The sequence below is a fragment of the Egretta garzetta genome, unplaced genomic scaffold (genome assembly GCF_000687185.1).
Source record: "Egretta garzetta isolate BGI_Z169 unplaced genomic scaffold, ASM68718v1 scaffold574, whole genome shotgun sequence".
Taxonomy (NCBI): domain Eukaryota; kingdom Metazoa; phylum Chordata; class Aves; order Pelecaniformes; family Ardeidae; genus Egretta; species Egretta garzetta.
In genome coordinates, this window is record NW_009259488.1 from 317,213 (window position 1) to 338,893 (window position 21,681).

At 52.0% G+C, this 21,681-nt stretch overlaps 1 protein-coding gene across 1 annotated transcript in view; it reads left to right on the top strand.

Moving 5' to 3' along the window:
• MDGA1 (MAM domain containing glycosylphosphatidylinositol anchor 1) overlaps nucleotides 1-21,681 on the top strand; it is a 111,666-nt gene that overhangs the window by 69,855 nt on the left and 20,130 nt on the right. Inside the window, exons 14-17 of the mRNA XM_009637226.2 lie at nucleotides 9,911-10,088; nucleotides 11,182-11,205; nucleotides 18,448-18,600; nucleotides 19,769-19,903. Coding sequence (XP_009635521.1) covers nucleotides 9,911-10,088; nucleotides 11,182-11,205; nucleotides 18,448-18,600; nucleotides 19,769-19,903 — 490 coding nt within the window. The remainder of the gene's footprint in view (nucleotides 1-9,910; nucleotides 10,089-11,181; nucleotides 11,206-18,447; nucleotides 18,601-19,768; nucleotides 19,904-21,681) is intronic.

The window sequence follows — 21,681 nt, forward strand, 5'->3', positions numbered from 1 at the left end:
TGTAGGGAATAATTATGGTTTTCCCACTCTTAGCTCTGCTTGGAATAGTTACAGCGCCTGAGAAGAACAGTACAAATAATCGCGCTGGAAAGGCTCGTGTGATCTTAAAACACATCTAGTAGCAAAATCTCATCTATCTCTAGCTCCTAACACCACTGTTCAGCGCTCATTCAGGGTAAGGAGAATGTGAGAGAAGAGATAATCACATTCCCCCAACCAATATACCCCTCGTACCAGCCTCGCAGGCTTGAGATGTTGTTTTCACACCATTGTGCTTGTTCGTATCCAGCAGGCTGTTGGCTTGCGTCGTACAAAGCTGAGCGCAGGATGAAAAATGCTTGCCAGGTATCAAAGATAAAAGTGAGTCCTTTGTGTGCATCTCTTATCCACCCTCCTTCGGTGGCTTCAAGGGGTACCCGCTAGTTATTGAGCCTTTCTGAGAGTCCCTCTCGATAGGCTGTGATGCAGCTCCCTCCCCTTTACTCTGCTCGTCTGTTGTTTTCAGTAGTCAGCCCATGTTCCTCCTACTGCTTCAGAGTCTTTTTCTTCGTGCACCTTCTTCCCCGTCCCTGTTCCCCCTCCTGTTTTCCACCTCTTCTTTCTTTTGTTTCTCTTTCTTTTTTTGGTTCAGGCTTTGGGTTTTATTCCTGGCTCTCGCTTCCTGGAACGTGTTGGAGACGAGAGTGTGTGTGAAGGGGGAAGGGTTTGGAAGGGCGATGTAGTCTCTCCCATAGCGAGTGACAAGCAGGCAGGAGTAGGCACTAAGAAAGATGTTTTGACTCCGTTTCATAAAGAAACGAAACTTATGCAGTCACGCTGCCAGCGCAGGCAGCATGGAGTAATGCGAAGGGCTCTGTGGCTCTCCCTGCGTCTCCTGGGCTGCCTGCCCCTTCTTCACTAGAGACAGGACTGCAAGTACAGCCGAGTTAGAGGTGGCCATAGGCTCTGGAATGGTGCTTACCTGTATGCTTCCATTACGTGAACCAGACTGGGAAGCAGAGTCCTCATAAAATCATAGAATCGTCTAGGTTGGAAAAGACCTTTAAGATCATCACGTCCAACCGTTACCCTAACCCTGCCATCCCACCACTAAACCCTGTCCCTAAGCACCTCATAGTCCCACACAAAGGCTGTTTCTGCTCTGGTAAGCAATAGCCCCATCCTTTATTAATTGTTGGGTTTAAGGGTAAAGGTGCCCTAACAGTGGGCGCTGCCAGCACCTGTAGAGAACCCAAAAAAAGAGGCCTGGGAGATGGCAACTCCTGCTGGCGGAGCATGCCTCCCTTGGTAAGTCACAACCATGTTCGAGACAAAATATCTCAGAACTCAACCCCGCAGCAGCTGAGCAAACCTGGGCTATGCAGAGCCTGCTTGGTTTTCCTCCTTGGAGCCAGAAGCAGTGACAGCACGGTACATAAACACCTATGTGGGTCTGGCTGCAGGCGGTCATGTCCAGTGCAAGGAAATGGGTGGAAGAGGAGACTGTACTCACCAAGGTTAGGGATGGGTGTGAAGCTGGATCCAGTAAGGCACCGAGCAGTGCCGATTTTCAGATGTGAGCCTCAAACCAAACAGGAACCATTGCTCTGGGCAGGAGGGGGCTGTGGAGCAACATGAGGGATATTGTCCCTTATTCAGCTGATGCCCATGCTGCAGGCGGAGAGGCGATTTCAGGCTCTGCAGTGCATAGTCAAGAACAGGTAGGATCTTGCAGCAGTGGTATAGAGCTTCCAGTCTGAACAGAAGGACCACATGTGCCTTCAGGATCAAAGATAGGTCTGTGAGACAGCAGGAGATAACAAGCATAGCTAGATGTACACGTAACCTGTCTTAGCTCGGTACCAGCCACAGTGACACCGTCGCAGGCTCCTTGCCCAGACTGGGGAGCGCGTGGCTCCCATCACCAGATTCACCAGTTCACCCTTTTCTTCTCCAGCCCCCAGGCTCCCCCTCCTCAGGACGTGCAGCCGTGCGATGTCCCGGTAAGCCCATGGCTCACGAAGTTGCCGGTCGTGCTGTGCCTCAGTTAAGGCTTTTACTTGACTGTCTCCCTGACAGAGTGAAGATTAGGTCTGTTCTTCTTAGACCAGGGAACATATGCTAATAAAATACATATTGCTTTCTGATCAGCCCCTAATGAAAGACATTACTGAAGAGTGTGGAACAAGCACTTACAGTAATTCATGACAGCACCAATTTGGCTTCTCTGGGCAGCTGTAAACTGCTGCTCCCGGCTCCTAATGAGGATGGGCAGTTGATTGCGTGTGCGAGAAGGGGAGAGAGACCGTCTCCTGGCTTAGGTGGCTCCAGCTGTCCTCCGTAGCTACTGAAGGTCGCAGCTGCTTCTCTCTTTGGAGCTGGGCATGTCTCAGCCCAGAAAAGGAGCCTCCTGGTAGGGACAATTTAGGAGAAAAAGCTTCCAGGACTCCTCATTTAGACTCAATAATGGATTTGCTTTGGTCATCCGTACTTGCTTAACCCCTGGATCTGAACCTGTGTGCTTGACTACTGAACCACGTAGGCACGAATTTCAGTTCACTGGTGTGCTTGTCTGGCAAATGCCAACTTTATGTTTGCGATGTGATTATTTGCTCTGGAAACCCCTAATGAGTAATGGTCATTGAGGAAGGAAGATGAAAGAAATCCAATTTTAAACTTACCCTAGCCCCTTTAATTGATGCTGTTAATGCTTGACATCACTTCCATTCAAGGTGGTGATGAAGTACTAACCCAGGAAAATGTTTTTTTCCTCTGACAGGCAGAGGAAGTTTGGTGAGAGATTATAGAGAAACATCACAGTAACTGTCTTCATATCCAAACCCAATTTTCTCCACTACCCAAAACTTACCCAAAGGGCTTTTCTAGGTGGCAGTTACCCTGCTGAGGGGGCAGGCATCTTTCCCATGGCTAATACCAGCCAGTCAGGTCAGTGTCCCCTATTAGTGTTGTGCTGGTGAAATTTTGTGCAGCTGACAGCAGGCTGGGAGGCAATGCCACTCCGTGAAGGATCAGGATATTGTAAAGAAGATCTGAAAGATGGAAAACTCCTGGAGTGGCTCAGGTGGGCTGAAATGCAGCAGTACATATGCAAGGTCATGCACCTGGTGAGTGCTATCAGAGGAATCTGCTACAGGCTGGGAGCTCATTAGTGGGAAAAAACTGAAGTGGAGGAACGATGTGGGTAAGTGAGTTGACTGGAAGGAGCTGCTGGTAAGGTGCAGGTGTGAGAAGGGGTGAATGTACTCCTAGGTGAAGCCTGAGGTACTTCCAGGCAAGGTGGAGAAGTGCTACTGCATCCTATATGCTGGAATACCCACCTCCAGCAAGTGGGACGGTGCAGAAAACCATAAATAGAGTAGATCAAGGCAAAGTGAGAGTCTGTGTTACAAGAGGAGGCACAGAGTGCTCAGCTTGTTTAGCCCAGCAAAGAAAAGGCTGAGAGGGGGTGGGATTGCTGTCTATGAAAGCTTCAGGGGGTCAAGCAGCAGGGAGGGGAAAGAGCCGTTTAAGCTAAAGGACAATACTGGCACCAGATCAACTGGGTGCAAGCTGCCTACGAATAAATTCAGGCTGGAAATGTTAGGGCAGTCAGGCTCTGGAACAGCCATGCAGGCCAAATGGGAATGGCTTTCAAGATGGGATGTGGTACATTCATAAAGCAAAGAAGCAGAGGTAACCCCTGTGGTGACAGGGGACTGGACTCTGTCAGCCAGGAGTATACTTCCCCCACTTTGTCCCTGAACGTGGCCGTGCTTTTCCCTTCTCTGAACTCTTGGAGGATAGGAGGGGGCTGCCAGTGCAGAGGGCTTTTATCCCTCTGCCAAAATACAGAGAGAGACAATCCAATCTGTGGTGTTCAACTGCAATGTCAAAGACAAACCGTCTTCCTCTGCTCTGTCCTGTAGTGTCAAGGGGACATCAAGGACCGTGGTCTCAATCCATTGCTGTGTGCCACAAAGTCCATGGGAAGAAGTGGGAGAGAAGGGTCCGATTGGTGGCATGTTTTTTTCCATCATTGTGGAAAATATTGGAGCCTCATGTTCAGGAGAGGTTCCTAAAATTCCCTGTCTCCACCTCCCTCCTGCCCCTGTTTCTGAGCATTTTTCATTCCTCTTCTCCCAAGGAATTTGTAGTGATCTTATTTCTACCCATGGAACTCATCTTCTGGGCTCTCATTCTCCAGCAGTGGAGAATGGATCTGACCCTTGGATAATGTGCTCTCAGTCTTTGATACTGTAAACTCTGGCACATAAATCTTTTCCTTGTGGTTTTTTTTTTTTTTTCTTTTTTTTTAACTTTAAGAAGTCCATGGCATCTAAACTCTTTGAAGTTACCTCCCTCCAGGGCATCCTGTGGCGTTGGAGGTGGCGTTGGGGCAGAAATTGAGGGCAAGGCATGTCTGCTGAGGTAGCAGGGTATTTTGCATTGCAGAGCCCCGTGTTCATCCCAGGACTTGTTGCTAGTGCCGTAACAAAGCTCGGCCCTTCTCAGTCCCTAGGATGGGGTGCTCAGGGGTATCTTTCCTGGCTCTCACCGGTTCAAGGCCATAGATGCTGCCAGGCCCATCATGTTGAGGGTGATAGTGTGATCGTTGCTGGTCTTTGGGAACGACGTTCCCTTTGGAAGGGAGAAGCTGTGTCTTAGCTGGGTTTTGTTGGGATGAATTCATGGCAGTCGCAGCCACAGGGGAAATCTGATGTTGGATGGTGCCTGCAGCCCCTTAGGACAGAGCTATATAGTGCGTCCCAGACTGTTGGCAAACAGGCTGAACTGGTAAAAATGGGAGGCTCTTTCTTTGATATTGCCTGTTAGAGTGCCCTTGTGCTGCTGTCACCTTCTTCAGGCCCCTGGACCAGGCTAAACTGGGTTGTCCATGCCTGATGAGAAACTGGGCAGCTCGGCTGAGACTGTCAGTTCTCCTGGGCATGAGAGACACAGATGCTCGCGCACCTCCTGCTGCCAGGGTGCTGAGCATTGAAGATCACCTTGCTGGTTGCTTGAAGACTGCAGCTCACCAGCTGCCTGGGCAGTTGATTATTTTGTCCACATTATTGCCCCGTGCGTCTTTCAAACCTATTTCAGATAACCTGTGCTTCCCGCACCACCAGGCTCCTCACGGCTCCTGGTCCTTGTGCACGTCTGCTCTCTGGAGTGTCCTGACCTTCACCGATGAGAGATGAGGGCTGGGATGGGGGGAACTCAGCATCTGCCTGCTGTGCTCCTCTGCGGAGCTGTGCGGGGGGCGAGGGAGAGCCCGTCGGAGGGGGGGAGCCTGCGTGCGAGGCTGCTGTGCCACACCAGCCTGCCTTTGTCCACCGTCCCCTCTCCCTTTGGAGACAGGGATGGAGCCTGGCTGGGGCAGGGGGCCGGGAGCTTTCCCAGCGCCCGCGTCTGGGGTTAGCTGGTGAGGATGGAGTGGGAGCGTGGGCAGCCACCCCCATTGCGTTTGTGCTGCGGGAAGGAGCAGCCAGGGGAATTTGAATGAGGCTGAGAAAAAAGGGAGAGACGGCGAGCGCGTGTGGAAAGGGTCTGGAGGGGAGATGCTGGAAAGCAGCGCTAGCCCTTGTGCCCCGAGCGAAGAAGGTGCTGAAGAAGCGGGACCAGTGAGGGCAGGGTGGCAGGAGTGAAGAGCAACGCTGGGAAGCTGGGTGCCCGCAGCACGGTTCCTTCGCTCTGATCAGCTCGTTGGGGAATCTGCATGATTTTGATGTACATTTTCCTCGCTGGTGTTTGCAACAATTCCCTGGGGCTTGGTGATGAAACAGGGTTTCGTTCTAATTTCTCCCGCAAACAAACACGCAGCCGCTTAACGTGCAGCTGGTTGTGAGACCGCCCAGCGCTTGGTGGGACGAGCGCTCCCTAAGCATCAGGAGCCAGCTCAAAGGATAAGACGGGGAACTGGGCAGACAATACCTGCCAACAGAATGGGATGGTGAGGAATGAGAAAGGGCAGCCCTAGTTTGCAGGTCCCGGAGATTTGATGGCCAAGTGGCTATGAGCACGTGAGCGTGCTCTGCCTCGGCTGCTAATACGGCTTGCAAGTGGCAGGGGAAAGGGACAGGCTGCACATGAATATGTATGTCCCACTGGGGGCTGATTTTGCCCTTTGTAAGGTGTTTTTTAGTGAGCCCATTCTGCAAGATTCAGCTGTGACAGGACAAGGGGGGATGGTTTTAAACTGAAACAGGGGAGGTTTAGACTGGATCTAAGGAAGAAATTCTTTCCAATGAGGGTGGTGAAACCCTGGCAAGGGTTGCCCAGAGAAGTGGTGGAGGCCCCATCCCTGGGAACATTGCAGGCCAGGTTGGCCGGGGCTGTGAGCAACCTGATGTGGTTAGCGGTGTCCCTGCTCCTGCAGGGGGGTTGGACCGGATGGGCTCTAGGGGTCCCTTCCAACCCAAAACATTCTATGATTCTATAAGAACATTCTCCCCTCTGCAGCCTGCGTGATATTCACAGCTGGCTGGTAGAAACTGTGGGTTGGGTTGGTTTTTTCCCTTCCCATCCCCTCCCTCTCATTATTGGAAATGGAAGGAGGTGAAGGCAGAGATGAGGCTGTGCGTTGCGCTGTGCTCTTGTTCTGGCCCCATGGCAGCATCCCGAGCCCGGTGATGAATGAGCTTGTTGCGTGAGACCCTCCGCTGAGGCTTCAGCATCTCTAATAAGGTGGCCAGCATTTCACTGTCCTCTGCGCCTGCCTCTGCTTTATTAACTGCACCGCAGCAATATTAAGCTGGAGCACTGGGCCAGCATGATCGGAAGGCGGAAGGAGGCTGAGGAGGGGGTGGAGGGAAGAAGATACCAGGGTAGCATGAGAGAGGAGCATGCACAGAGCAGAACGAGGGCAGCAGCGGGTGACTGAAGCGGAGGATTAAAAAATGGGTTCCTGCTGGACTGATGCATGCAGCTCTGCTCAGACCTGCTGCTGGCAATGGGGGAGGTGTTTAGGGAGGGGGAGGCAGAGCCAGACCTTGGCCTTAACATCTCTGTCTGCTGGACCTGTGCTGGTGGCTACGCGCTGGCACCGGCTCTGTGTGCCCAGAGCAAGCGGCTGGCTGGAGCTGTCCCCTTTTGCTCCCTTGCCCTAACTTTCATGCCCTTTAAACTGTGCTGGCAGCACAGTTGGCCCTTTCTCCTGATGGCTGCAGCTCGCCCAGGGGAGACGTTTGGCCCCTGCTGCTTTTCACCCAGAAGAGCCAGTCTTCCCAAAGACATCCCGGGCCAGTTCTGTCGGGATGCCGGGACAGTAGGGACTGTAGTAAGGATGTGCAGAGCAGCCTTGCTGGCAGCCTGTTGCTCTGTCTGTCCAAGCTGCAGGTTGAATAGAGAGGACAGAGGTTGAGAGAAGAGTTGGGTCAAAAGTATTTGGTGGAGGGAAAAGACCCTCACAAAACTTCTCCCCTGTGCTCCAAGGTGAGGCACGTGCCAGGCCCCGGCTGTGCCTTTCCCATTGCCTGGTGATCCCCATCTCTCTGGGAAGCAGGACAGTTGTGACCCATGGGGGACATACGTGCCTTTATTAATTTCTGTTTCACAGCCAAACCTGGGCGGTATTTATTTGGTTAAACCCACATGCCCCTGAGGGTAGACTCAACTGGGGGATCTAGAGCTTTGCAGTCCAGACTGGAGGCTGATTTCTCAGTTTGTCCTGGATTAGGTGATTTGGGAGAGTAAGTGATTTGTCATTGCTCCCAGAGGCTTTAGCTACCCAAATTCTACCTAACTCCCAGCTGAGGTGGAATTTGCACTGCCTGAATCTCACCCTCAGGCTTCTCTCCACCTCTCCATTTTGTTTCTCTTCTAAAGGTTATGTCTAGACGAGGGAAATGGCTCCTGACCTCCTCCTGTTTGCTGGCTGCCTTCCCAGCACCCTGGCTCCTGGCAGCCTGCGGGGAGGAGCAGCCCCCTCAGTCAGGCTCCGCTCCCCAAAAAGCCCCACACCAGAAGCTGTACAGCTCCAACCTCCCGCTTCTGGCTCGTGACCCCCTCTTCTCCTCCCAGATAATTGGGGGTCTGGCACTAATGATCCCGGGTGAGATCGCTGCCGCTGGGAGCTCTGGCTTGGCGGAGGGGAGGGCTGGCAGCCGGGAGGGCTGGGCGGTAGGCACGCCGGTTGGATCAGCACCCAGCTTGCGAGCGTGCAGGTGAGGCGTTGTTGATGGGAATGGATCTTGGCAGCCTCCTGGTGCCAAGTTCATGCTTGGTTCCCAGAGCCACTGCCCTGGTCCTGCCCGCCAGGACTGCTCCTTATGGGAAGGCACCAAGCTGTGGAAAGGCACCAGAGCAGTTCCCAATCCATCTTGCCCGGGGGAGGAGGAGGAGGGTGCAGAAAGCATAGAATCATAGAATCATAGAATGTTTTGGGTTGCATTTCCTTAAGCAACTTGCACCCTGATCTGTTTTGGTACGAAGGTCTCTTTTAGGTGCAGTCTGGAAGGCAGGTAGAAAGTTGTTGTTCAACGTGAGGACCATATGCAGCCACAGGTTCCCAGGGGCCAGTCCCTGCCCTGACACAGTACCATGGCAGGATCTGGTCCAGCCCTGCCCCTTTGCTTGGGAGCACCGTCTGACCTGTGGGCAGAGCAGTCTGAGCTGAAGAGGTGGGTCCTGCCACGTTGGAAATGGGCAAGACTCTGGCATGGGAAGCTCTCCAGCGGCAGCCATTTGCTTCTGTGTTTGAACTGAAGGTTAGGGCTGGAGGCAGTCAATGGAGGGGCTGCATGTGCTTGTTTTACCAAGCACCACATCTGCATTGCTCCCCTGCCCTGCCTTGCTGATGGCCTTTGCTCCTGCCATGCTTTCACTCCATCTTCTTGTCCCACACTGACAGATCTGCCGTAAACCTTCCTCGCCGCATCCCTGTTCCAGCCATCCTGTAACTTCAGAGTTAATGATGAACGCTGAGCCTGCCTATCAGGACAATTGCCTTTGCGATGAAACCTGTCAGCCTAGAGGGTTTCATCAAAGGCAGGGGGAGGCTTAGTGCCTGGGACAGTGAACACTGGGCCATGAAAAGCCTTGCCAAAGGTCTTTTTACCAGGACCAGTGTCCCCAGTAACACACCAGGACCAAATCTTGTCACAAGGATCCAGGTACTGCACAGAAAGAGGCAGCAAACTGCATCTTCACAGTGCAAGCCTTGTTCTTGTCCTTCCCCTGCCAAGCAAGCATGACTGTGGCGGGGAAGTTTACTGACACATAATTCATCATTTTTAGCGGTGGTGGTTTTGACAACGATATATTTCCCGTTGTTTTCTTGAAACTTCCCTGCTGCCTTAGCAGACTGAGCAAATGTGCAGGCTGCTATGGCTCAGTAGCATGGTTCAGCTCCTTCCTCGGTGGGCACCAGAGAAAGGTGGGAGGGGGTGAGGGTGGCTATGGATGATTCCAGAAGACCATTGATTTGAACTGGACTCCTTGCTCTGGTCTGCGGAGGCGGCATGGGCTAGGGTTCCAGGGTGAATCCTATGGAAGGGTGATGAGGAAGCGTGGCAGTAGACAGGTCCCAATGAAATGCTGCAGGACCCAGGCAGCAACTGAGTGAATTCCGCAGCAGTGGTTGTGAACTGAAGGGTATCTTGGTAAAATGCTGTGCTGATTGCACGAATGGAGGTGGATTGTGTTCGTTCTTCCCCTCTTGGAGATGTTAGTTCTGACACACAGATGCTCCAGGACCTGTTCAAGTTGTCCCCCTGGTCAGGAGGACCTGAAGGCTTTCTTTCAGAGAGAGCTCAGGCTCCTGATTGCTGTTCTGTACCAGGACTGGGAATTTTCAAGCCAATTCTCACTGATAAACCAGGTGTACTTGTCTGTATAGGAAGAGGAGGAATAAGATGTGGATGGTGGATGGGATCCCTCAGGTTTCCAGTTTCAGGATCTTCATAATGCTGTGGGTTCTTTTTCTATGCAGCTGGCTCAGAGAAACACCATCCAAACCTTCATTCCTGTGCAGAAAATGGAGAAAGGCCTGTTGCTGGAGCACATCTTGCCCAACCTGAAAGTGCCTCAGAGCTATGAAGTTCGCCTGACACCCATCACCAGCTTTGGGGCTGGGGATATGGCTGCCCGCATCATCCAGTACATGGAACGTAGGTGTCTCCTCCTTGGTCCTGGCTACAAGAGCAGGTTCGAGCCTCAGACCTAGGGACATGGATATGCCTAGACATGGTCTCCCGTGACCCTTGGGTGGATCTCTCTGCTCTGTGGAGTTTTGATGGCACGGTGGTAGCACATTTGGCCATATTTTGCCTGTTGCCATCAATGCAGAGCACTAGATAGACACTTCTGAGGACCAGTCTCCACTCATCTTTCACCCAGGAGCTCTCACTGGCGCTCTCCATTCTCTGGGCAGGAGAGCCCAAAAGCCCCAGTGACTGGTGAGGCCATGCTGCAGATCTGGCACAACGCCATATTTCAGAGAACAGATGCTGGACACTGCGTATTAGCCACATGCCCATAAAACTAAGAGGATTTAGGATTTCAGGGGGCTTTAATTCTTTCCAGGGCTGAATGCACAGTTCCCTTCCTAAGTAGTTGCTAAGTAACTACTCGTAGACAGTAGCTCCATCCAATACCCTGAATCCCAGATCATCCCATTGATATCATTGACCATGCTTCTCTCCCCGGCATCCCAGCAGCTAACAAATCTCCCCATTCTCACAAATTTATGATTCCTTTAATGCCCTCAGGAGTTTGGACCCTGTATTTCAGCAGAAAGTACAGATCCCTCTCCTCCTATGCTTGCATGATTTCACACAACCCTCCTGTCCTGTGGAGTGACAACATGTCTGGTGTCCCCAGCATACCTGACTTCCACAGTGTCTCAAACTGTTTTGATGTCCCTCTTAGACACCAAGCTTTGCTATCTAAGTAGGTGCTCTCCCAATGGCTGCTCCAGAAGGAAACTGCTTGGGTTGCCAGAAGGGTTCCCCTGTGCAATCCCAGGATCATCCCTTAGGTGGGGTTTTCTTAAGGTCTGCTGTTGCTTGGATCAGAGAGTCAGCATCTTGTTCCATCACCAAGGCAGGCACGGAGCAGTGCTGTTTCACAGGGATGCTGCTAGGAGATTTGTGCATCTATGACCTTTCTTGATGTGTTTGTTTTATTTTCAGACTTTAATTGTGATTTGCCATTTGAGGGAGTACTCGCTGTTCTGACTTGTTTTTCTGTTTCCTCTTCCAGCAATCAACTATCCCAACCCAACAGGTAAGCAACAAGACCTTTGTATTTATATTTTGAATGTGATGCATGTTAGTCAGGTGCTCCAGCAGATCAGGAAAGCCAAACAGCTGGAATACACAGCTGGCTTTGCCAAATCGTTTTTCCCAAAAGAGGATGAAATTGCGCACACTAATGCTTCCAGTAAGTAATTTGTGGTACCTCGAGTTATTGCCAGGAGGTATACACCAGAGACCTCCCACTCACACCTGGTGTCTCTGTGACTGGGTAGGTTACGATCTTGAACCCACCTTCCCTCCGACACTGGCAGCCTGCATGCAGTAAGCAGGTTATTAAATGTTCCCCAAAATATCTGTGTTTAAGGAATGTATATCCCCCGTCCTCTTCTGACCGGGAAAGATGCCACTTGACATCTCTGCAGGCTGGTATGGAGCAGTCTCCAGCTCAGATCTTGGTCTTTCTGCAAACTCTTTGACCACAGTCCCTTTCTTCTTTCCCTCTGGTGTCATCACTGTTTACTTGCTTATTTACCTTCTGGTCGTTCCTGCCAAGATGCTGGCCCATTTCTGTTGAGCACCCAGCATTCCCATTGATTTTGAGAGCAGAATATACAGCACGATGGTGCCCATCGAGCACAAAAGCGGATTTCTAGTGTGCTGTAAGTAGTGGTGGAGTGATCTTCAGGGGATGAAACAAAGTCCCTTTGCTTCGATTGTTGGATATAAGCCCAGGCAAAGCTCTTGGGCAGAGATGGGCAGACTACTTGCTGCTGGTCCATGGGGAGCAGGTGGTTCCATGTAGCTGTTTCTCTCTCCCCATATCCAGCTGCCGAGTCAGCATTCAGCCTTTTTATATATGACTCTGTGTACACATAGGCAAGTGCTACTGCTGCACTGCAGGGGAGCAGTGGGAAGGAGAAGCCAGGATTAGGCAGCAGCAGGCAGGAACCACAGTATGGGGTTACCTCTTTAGGGCAGCCATGGGGCGTTCATTCTTGCATCCTCTCTGAGGATGGTTTGATGAACCATACTCTGCCTGAAAGCTGAGCACGGGAGCTTCTTGTAGAGTCAGAGGGTTTTCTGGCTCTAATTCTTGATTCCCTTTGCTTTGCTTCTTCCCCACTTTCTGGTCCTCCTTACACATTCTCCATAGACAACTTGCTGGGAAACACGGAGCACATTGCCAGGGACCCACTCCAGAACGTGTCCCTCGGTACTCGCTGGAGGAGGCAAGCGTCCCAGCCCGCGGGAGGAAGTGACAAAACCTGGCCTTTTGCCACTGGCTTTTACACTGCCTAAATCACTGGTAAAAGCCAGAGCAACTTCAGTCCTAATTGTAATCAGCCTCTTGGGGTCTTTGTAAACCGAGCCTTCACACTGCTCGCCTGGGGTTGCTTTGGCAGCTTGATTGAGACCAGAACGACTGCGTGAAATTTCCCTCTGGTGGAGGATAACTCAGCCATGCCTGTATTTTCATGCAGTGAACCCAAGGCTTAGGGTTTCTCCTTAATATAAGTTGCCCCAGCTGTGCTGGATATTGGGACCTCTGGGTCTTGCCTGTGAGTTCACGCCTTGGGATTGACTGCCTAAAGTTGCACCCACCACCCTTGCTTTCAGAAGTGCCCCTTCCTTTCAGACCTGCTGCCAGCCAAATATAAGTCCAAAGGCTCTTAGCTCCATCTCTGGGCCACAGCTCCGTTCCCAGACTCTCATCCCAGAAACATGGAAATCCCTGCTACTACCTCTTTTTTTCCCACTTCCCCTGGCTACCACCACCCCCAGGGAAAAGGGTTGGGACAGGAGCATAAAGGTATCCTCACGCTAGGTTGCTCAGCCAAATTCTGGGAGCAAACATTGAGAGCTCTCAAGCGAAAGGCAAAAATGAGATGATTAATGCCTCTGGCAGCCTGATCCAAGGGTATGCACAATGGTGATTAATTTACAAACTCTGAGAGTCACTTAATACAATTATTTCTTCATGCATTTTCTCTCTCAGCCTAATAAGATGTTAATGACATTGGGGCAGGCATGCATGTGGCACGGTTACAGAGGCAGATACGGGGGTTATAATGCAAAAGCAAAGTAAAAGCAGAGGAAGTGAACAAAAGGCATTGAGGATTTCAAATATTTCAAGGTTAGCAGTAAAACTGACCGTGACTCTTAAAAATCAGTTAATCTGGGTCTAAAAAACAGAATTTATCTTTAAAAAACGGTCTTAGAATTGTCTTAATTCTAAGGTATTCAATTAGAGATCTCTTAGAATAACTGGTCATTTTAATGTCAGGGCTAAATTCCAGTGCTGGGGAGTCTGCTCCATCCTTCTTACCTCTCCCCTGCAATTTAATTTGGATATAGCCTTCACTTTCTAACCCAAATGCTGCGGTGCTGCCCCACAAGCTATTCCAACTCATCAGCAGTGGATGGTTTGGATTCCCTGGTTCTAGCAGATGCAGCCATGCAAGCCTGGCGATGAGGGCACTAAGAAGCATATGGATTGCCGGGTTTTTTTTCTCTTGGCTGGCGTGTCTTGCCCTTCCAGAGCAGCAATACTATTTCTCATGTATCTGCGGTCTGGTTGTGTGTGGTGCTAAAATGTTTTGGGATCATGGGCAAGTACGATGGGTGGTGATCAGTACCAGATGCTGGTGGTTGTAGATTACCCTGGCTCATTGCTCACTGTCTAGTGCTTGTGTGTTCCATCTCTGATAACGCCTTGGTCCAGAGGGACTGGAGGTTGGTGCCCCAGTAGGAACATGTGGGAATGAGATGTGAGCTGGGTGTTTAGCGTTGGATTCCTCAAATCTGTGCCCATTCCTCAGGAATGTGTGTAACGCAAAGGTTAAAAAAGGTGACTGCCAGCAAGTCCTTGTATCGTGGTGGCAAATAGGATTGTCTGGGCCATATCATCCCCTTGTTGCAGATGGAGGTATTAAAGCAGATGTCAATCCAGTATGACCCAACCAGTTACAGTACTCTGAAGCTTTCTACCATTACTGGTTGTCAGTGCTTTAGAAACTTAACCATGGAAAAGGCTGTTAAATGCTGTTTCTTAGATCCCAACATACCCTGAGGTCATGATACAGTTTTCATCGTCTTCATCTTCTAGATGGGGAAACTGATCTCCAGAGAGAAGGTGATAGCCTGCGGGTCGCGCAGCAGGTCTGCAACAGAGCTGAGGCTCAGAGCGTAGTCCCTTATGCTCCAAGCCAGTTTCTGTCATCAGACCACAGCTAAATGACGAAGGCAATTTTATTCAAGTGCGCTTCATCTGCTATTCACCCGTAGTCTGCAGCTAGAATAGGATTATGATTATTTTCTGCATTCATCTGGCAGCCAGAATTTCAGGACCAGGGATGGCTTCCCCCTACGGACTTGAAATGAAAACCTCCATTATGTTTCTCAAGAAGGCAAAAGCAACAAGAAATGCTAATAGCCACGGCAGAGGGTCTCTCCGCTGGGAATGCAGGGAGGTGTCTGTAACTGGGAGCAAACGTCCCTGCACTTTGAGCTGCTGCCACTGCAAAGCCTGCCAAGGAAATCTGCTTGGTGAAGACAGCGCTAACTCCAGCCTTTGAGGAACCAGCTCCCCTGCCACCTCCACCGCGCCTCTCACAATCCAGCCAACAACTTCTGCGTTCAATATTTAAATCTGTTGTTTCATTTTTAAACAGGAAGCTTCCTCTGTGCCGCGGTGCTGAGCCAGGATCCCTGGCAGATGGTGTGAGTCTGCCAGAAGGTTTGCTTCACACAACCGAGGTCAACAGTCAGATCACCGCCGTGTCCTCTGAGACCCAGGAGGTCATTTAAAGGCTTTCTTTTTGGCTGGATCCGCCAGGTTTCTCCTGGTGAGCCTCGCTAATAACCATCCAGAGGTGACATGCTGGCAGTGTCCCAAACCACACCGAACATCTCCCAGCTGTTTTGGGCACCTCCACTTCTAGCTCGGAGAAATGCCAGGGGCTTTGCCTTCCTGTGGCTTGTTTTAAACCGAAGGACCAGGAGTCAGAGCGCTTGGGTTCTGTTTCCAGCTTTGGCACTGCCTGCTGTGACCTTAAACGTGTCTCTCTACACTTTTGTGCATCTGTTGCCCCACGTGTAACGTGGGAGATATATAGAAAGAGGCACTGCTACCTCATAGAGGTGTTAAAAAGCCATGTTCATTAGTTGTTGCAAAGTGCCTTGAGATCCCAAGCTAAGCAGAGGCAATGTGCTGTGGTTATAAACTCCCACACAGCAAACGGTGTTGCACATAAGCCTGGTCATGTTGTGGTATCTGTGGTGCATTGGACCCTTCTCTCTTTTATGCTCTCTGCTAGAAGCGTTGCCTTCTGGAAGTAGCTGCATCTGCGTGAGAGGAGAGGGTGGAGCCAGGGCCCTGTTTTGACGTTAGAAGAGCTCTTATCAAGCTTTCAAGTCTTCTTCTCTGAGCAGTCTCATCCCATGGGTGCATGGGGCTTCTTACAAATGAGGCACAGCAATCCATTGGCTGGCATGACCAGACCTTGGTGACAAGCTGGGAATGCTGTCCCCAGTCCTCTTGTCTTGCACAGCTCACTCTGATCTCCAGCTGAGCTTGGGCTTTCTCCTTAAATCTGCCTCGCCTTTGGTTTCTGTGCCTCGTCCTTTGTGGGTTGGCTCCCTCTCAGTCAGTTGCCTGGCTGACCCCTGTGTTACAGTGTTCAGCTCTGCTTTCCACATGATATTCCCTGTTAAGGGAATTTTGTGCAGGAGAAAGATGTCACCTTTCTCCTTTGAAGGTTCATGTGCCACAACAGGGTCAGAGGTGCAAACCATCCCGGTCCCTTTGATTGCAAAAGGACAGTCACGGTGGATCCTGCTGTGTAGGGTAATGCCATCGTAAGAGAGAAGTTGCATCTTCTAACTGCAGCTGGCAACCTGTGAGCTGGAGCCACGCAAATGTTTGTCTTCGGTCCAATAGAGAGAAGCTGGGGTGTTAGACCAAGCCAGAAATATCATAAAGCTTGTGGGCTCCAGCCCCTCCTCTGAGGACCAGTAGGTGTCTTGTGCAGCCACAAACTCCCTCCTTTCAGCCATGAGGGCTGGAGAAGGACCCTTAAAAGCTGCTTTCTCACCCTTATTCCCTTCCATCTGCTTGCACTGGGGATGGAAGGGCCCCCCCAGGCCACACAATTGCCCTGCCTTGGACCCCACAGGCGTCTGCCCCGTTGTCCGCTCCCTGCTCCCCACTCCTCCCTCCTCCTTCAGCTCCAGCTGCCATGTGGCCCCCTGTGCTCGGCACTTCAGAGCAGTGGCTAATTTGGATTAGGTTGCTAATTAGAAATGAGCGGATTGAACGGAAAGCACTTAGCCAGGGTTAATCAGCAGTTAAGTGGCCAGCCCAGCCAAGCTCCCGATGGCTGTGCTCAGCTCGCAGGAGCGGCGTTCCCCACCGAGCTTACAGAAAACCCAGCTGCCCTGGGCCATGAACCAAGGCCGTGGCTTGCAGCACAGTGCCCGACCTGTGGTGGCAAAGACCTTTTTGTGGGCCACAGCAGGAGGCTGTCCTCTCTTTTCTCACTGCTTTGGTGGGATGCTGGAGAGAGAGACAGGCAAGAAGGGGGAACAACAGCACGGCGACCCCATTTCCCTGCCAGAGGGGTCTGCAGGCTTTTGATATCCCTTTGGATGATGGTCATTTTCATTTCCAAATGGGAGGGTATGGGGAGGGCCATAGGTGCAGGGTAGGAACTGGGAGGTGCAGCATCTCAGAGTCAAGACGCTGTTCATTTCATGGGTAGTCTCTCCTCTCTGGTATAAGATGGCAGATTTTGGTGTGCACGATAGGTGTGTAAAGCTCCTACACAATGTAAAATCTCCATCACAACGTAAAATGTCCGGAGCTTTTGGCCCTGGCATTGCAGAAAGCCTCCCTTGCCCATCCCATTCATGGCACCCAGCACATAGCTTGCTAGTCCTCCTCAGCCCTACATGCCCTGCCAGAGCCACCCATGCTCGGACAGAAAGCCTTCTGCCCAGGAACCAGAGCAAACACCACTGAAGGTACAGGAATGCGGGAGCCCAAGTAGGTACTTGGGCTTCTCTTCATCTGGTCATAACGGGAACAGTGAGGGGGGTAAACCCCAAAAGGTTGAGTCTTGTACCAGCAGGTCATGGATGAGGCTTCTGGCACAATCCAAGCCCTTAGCAAGAGCCTTCTTTTCCTTTCTGTATGTCTTTCTGGATGTCTGGATGTCTTCCGTCTTTCACAGCAGAAGGTGAAGAGATCTGCGCCACTCGTGAGGTCTGAGATCCCACTCTCAGCCCCTTCTCCAGCTCCAGTTTCTGCCCAGGGACCCTTCAGAACACAAAGCAATGTTCACATCAGGTCTTGGACCTCTTATTTCTTTTTCTTCTGCCTGTTTCCCCCATCCCTCTCCTACTCTGTCAGCAGTGCAAAGCTGGTTCTTGGCCTTTCTTTTTGTGGCTTGGGAACTACCTTTTAACCACAAAGGTGGTAAATCTTCAGCCTGGTCAAGTCCAATTCATTCCAGTCTCTGCAAGTCCATATTGGGTTATGTCTATGGACAAGATTTTTCTCCTGTCTTAACAATATTGCTGTAGGGCCTGACTGTCTTGCAGTAGTAATAAAACCAAGCCCTATTGCACATGTGGTTGATCCTACATAAAAAAAAAATCTTTTACCTGCCTGACTTATTTTGTTAGGGGAACCAGCATAAGCTGCAATACCAAATATGCCTTTTAACTGGTATAAATTGGATGCACTCTAGCTAAATGACACATTTGTAGCACTGAGCTGACCTCTTCTCCACAGCTGATTTTTTTTCATGTGTGCCATAGTTTAGTTTAATATATAGCCCAAAGGGAGGTCATCTGCTGGCGCTTTTTCCTTTCTCCTCGGGAAATTATTCTACCATCAAGTTGTCCTGGTTTAAAAGCCCTTGTGGCCTGTTTGCCTTCAATGCTCTTTTACCCTCCTCTACGTTTGCCCCCTCAGACCTCCCAGCAGAATCTCTCCTTCTCTTTTAGCCCTAATAGCCTTCTTCCATTTCGTCAGACCATCGCATCCATCAACCTGGATTAACCCTTCCATAATCATCCTAATCACGGAGATATTCCTTTTCAGCCTCACCCTGAGGTCGGGGGCTGGCCGCCTGGCCCCCGCTTGACGCCGAGCCGCAGTGCTGGCGTCGCAGTGCCGTGCAGCTTGCTGCAAGCGCCCAGGCAGCCCCTGGCTGGGGGAGGAGGCTTGAAAAAGCAGCGGCTGACCAGCCCCTTCCCTTCCCTGCAGATAACACATGCCGCTTTGAGGACGAGAAGATCTGCGGCTTCGTGCAAGACAAGCTGGACAACTTTGACTGGACCCGGCAGAACGCCCTGACCCAGAACCCCAAGCGCACCGTCAACACGGGGCCCCCCACGGACATCAGCGGTACGCCGGAGGGTAGGCACATGTCTGGGTTCCTTTTGGCTTGTTGGGAAGTCCTAAGGCTCTGGGGAGCTGGTGGAGCGCTGATCTGCTTTCCACACAACATGCTTCTCCTCCGCGCAGGGTGCGGGGAGCAGGCGGTTAATTTGCATGTTACTGATTGGCATTAAGCACACAATTAAAACGCCCACGACTTTGTTTAAGTGAGTAGTGCGAGCATTAGTTCTTGTTACCAGCTAATTGCCTGCTGCCTAATGCCCTTGTCCCATTTGAGGCTTGTTTTGAAGTCAAAAAAGGATAAACAAGTAGGAGAACATCTCTAACACCTAGAAACGGCCCTGCTGGTTTCAGCCAGCTGTTTGCTCACAGAAGGTCTCCGGGAGGCAAACAGATCTCCTTAGCACCAAGCTGGAGCACGAGAGCCCAGGCGAGAGCTGCCGGCGAGTTGGCAGCAAGTGCTTCGCCTCTAGCTGGAGGAGACTGGTGGTGTCTATTGCTCACGCTAGCCGTCCATGGAGTACGTGCTCCCATTTTAACTGGATATGGCTTTCCCCTCTCTCTAACGAGGAAAGTAAATTTGCATGCAAACACAAATCTCTGAACTGAGAAAAAAAAATGGGAAACATCCAATGGCCAGCTGAGGAAATGGCTTTTCCCATTAGTGTTCAGCACAGCAGCCTGATCGAGCATTGAAAACGATGCCAACAAATTAAATAGCTAATCTGTTCCTCCCTGGGTTGTTAACAACTACTTTGGTATTGTTCTCTTTAGATAACAATATTGTTTAGGCCAGATATACCGGCTCCTCTCTGCTTCTGCTTAAGGCAGAGAAATGAGGCTGGAATGGTTTCTCCTCCTTCTGGTTTTCTCCTTAGGCAGCGTGGTCAGCGCTGGGGCTGCTCCGGCTGCAGAAGAAAGGCTCATCTTGTGCCCAGGCAGATGTGTGTGTGCATGGTCTGACGCCCCCCTCTCCTGCCCCCCCCCAAATCCTTGCAGAGGCAGGGGAGGCGCCACGGGCATCCTGCAAGCGTCTCTGGCCGGGATCACAGCGGGTGCAGAGCGGATGGGAAGAGCAAAGCCTCCCAGAGGAGGAGTGGTCTCCCAGCCTCCGTCATCCCATCGCTTGCAGGGAGGGCGACCCATTGCGCGCTGCCTTTCCCCACCTTTCCCTCTCGCTCCGTAGGTTATTACATGTTCATCGAGGCGTCCCGGCCCCGGGTGACGGGAGACAAAGCCCGGCTCATCAGCCCCCTCTACAACATTACGGCCAAGTATTACTGTGTCTCCTTCTACTACCACATGTACGGGAAGCACATTGGTGAGTACCCCCTGGGGAAGGGTAAGCCCAGCCTAGCGCAGGCTGTCGGGGAAGACCCCCAGCCTCCACTGCGCCAGCGATGCACGAGTCCTACTCCAGTCCCCAAAGCGCCAGGGCGGGTTGTTGCTTCCAGATACCTGTCCCTTACCCACACCCCAGAAGTGTCAGGGTTGTGAGGCTGTTGCAGCCCGTCCTTGGGGCGGCATCTTGCCATCAGCCATCACCCCTTCCTCTCTGGCTCGCTCCTCCTCCAGCATAAGGTTCCCTACCCTCCACAAAAAAGAGCATTGGACCCATGTGCACACATTTCCCCTGCTCACGGCCACAGCCACCTTGCTCCAGGCAGCAGAACGCTGGGTTTTCCTTCCTCCGCCCCACTCCGGTGCGAGCATTCATGTTGCCCTATGATCCTGCCAGCCCAAACACAAAAATCGGGGCCGGGGTGGGAGGGGGAGGGAAAGAAATCCCGTTTCCACCAGGCATTTGGGAAGGCAACAGGATGCTGGGTGAACGGTCCGTCTGTCGGACAGGAGATGGAGGTGGAGGAGCTTTGTGGGACCGGAGGGCTCTCCAGTGGCTGCAGCTATTTTGGGGGGTGGGCAGGGTGTGTGCTCCCGCGGCTGCGCCGAGGGGCCATCTGCTCTGCCTGACCCCCTCCTCTCCAGCTGCAAGCCTACGAGCGCAGCGAGCACCCCAGAAGCGCCTGGCACGCTAATGAGTTTCCATATCCAGTCAAGGAGCAATTGCTAATTCGTCACCTCTTGATTATAATTTCATTAATTTGAATAATAGATGCACTCTTCCCACAGCATGCTGGGTTATTAATCACTTGCTGGACTGGAGCCTGACTGAAAAATCAGGGCCCAGGCAGGAACGTGTCCGCCCTTCAATAAACGGGGTTAATTAACAGCTCTCTGCCTTGGCACCGTTGATGTCATTGGGAGGGAACATGCTCCCCAGCCCGGCCATCACGTCTCTGCACGCGCGTGGCATGGCGCAGAGGCGAAGCTGCCAAACCTGGGGTCTCCTCCTTTCAGTGGGGGCGAGGGTGAGACCCTAACCCCGTGGGTGCCAGGCAGTACGGGCTGGGCTGCTGGCCTCCGTCTCTGTCTTTGCTTTGAGGGCTCCTACTTGCTGTCGGCACTCGGAGCCATGCTGGGTCGGGGGGGTTTGCACGGAGGTGTATTCCCCCCGCAGGCAGGCAGCTCCGTGCTGTCTCCGTGCCGCTGGTGGCACGTTGCCCAGGCAGAGCACTGTCAGCGTTGCTGCACGCCCGATTTTCCCGGACCTGCTGGTCTTGCTTAGCTGACAGAGCCCAGCTGCTAATGCTGGATGCAAACTCCCCCATTCCCTGCAACTGTCTGTTGTGGTCGGTCAGCCTTGCTGCCCAATTCCTGCATGGCTTCATAGAATCACAGAACGTTTTGGGTGGGAAGGGACCCCCAGAGCCCACCCAGCCCAACCCCCCTGCAGGAGCAGGGACACCGCTAACCACATCAGGTTGCTCACAGCCCCATCCCAACCTGGTCTGGAATGTTCCCAGGGATGGGGCCTCCACCACCTCTCTGGGCAACCCCTCCCAGGCTTTCACCACCCTCAGTGGAAAGAATTTCTTCATTAGATCCACTCTAAACCTCCCCTGCTTCAGTTTAAAGCCATCCCCCCTTGTCCTGTTGCAGCTGGCCCTACTAAAAAGCTTGTCCCCCCCTTTCCTCTGGGCCCCCTTGAAGCCCTGACCGGCCGCACTCAGCTCTGCCCACAGCCTTCTCTTCTCCAGG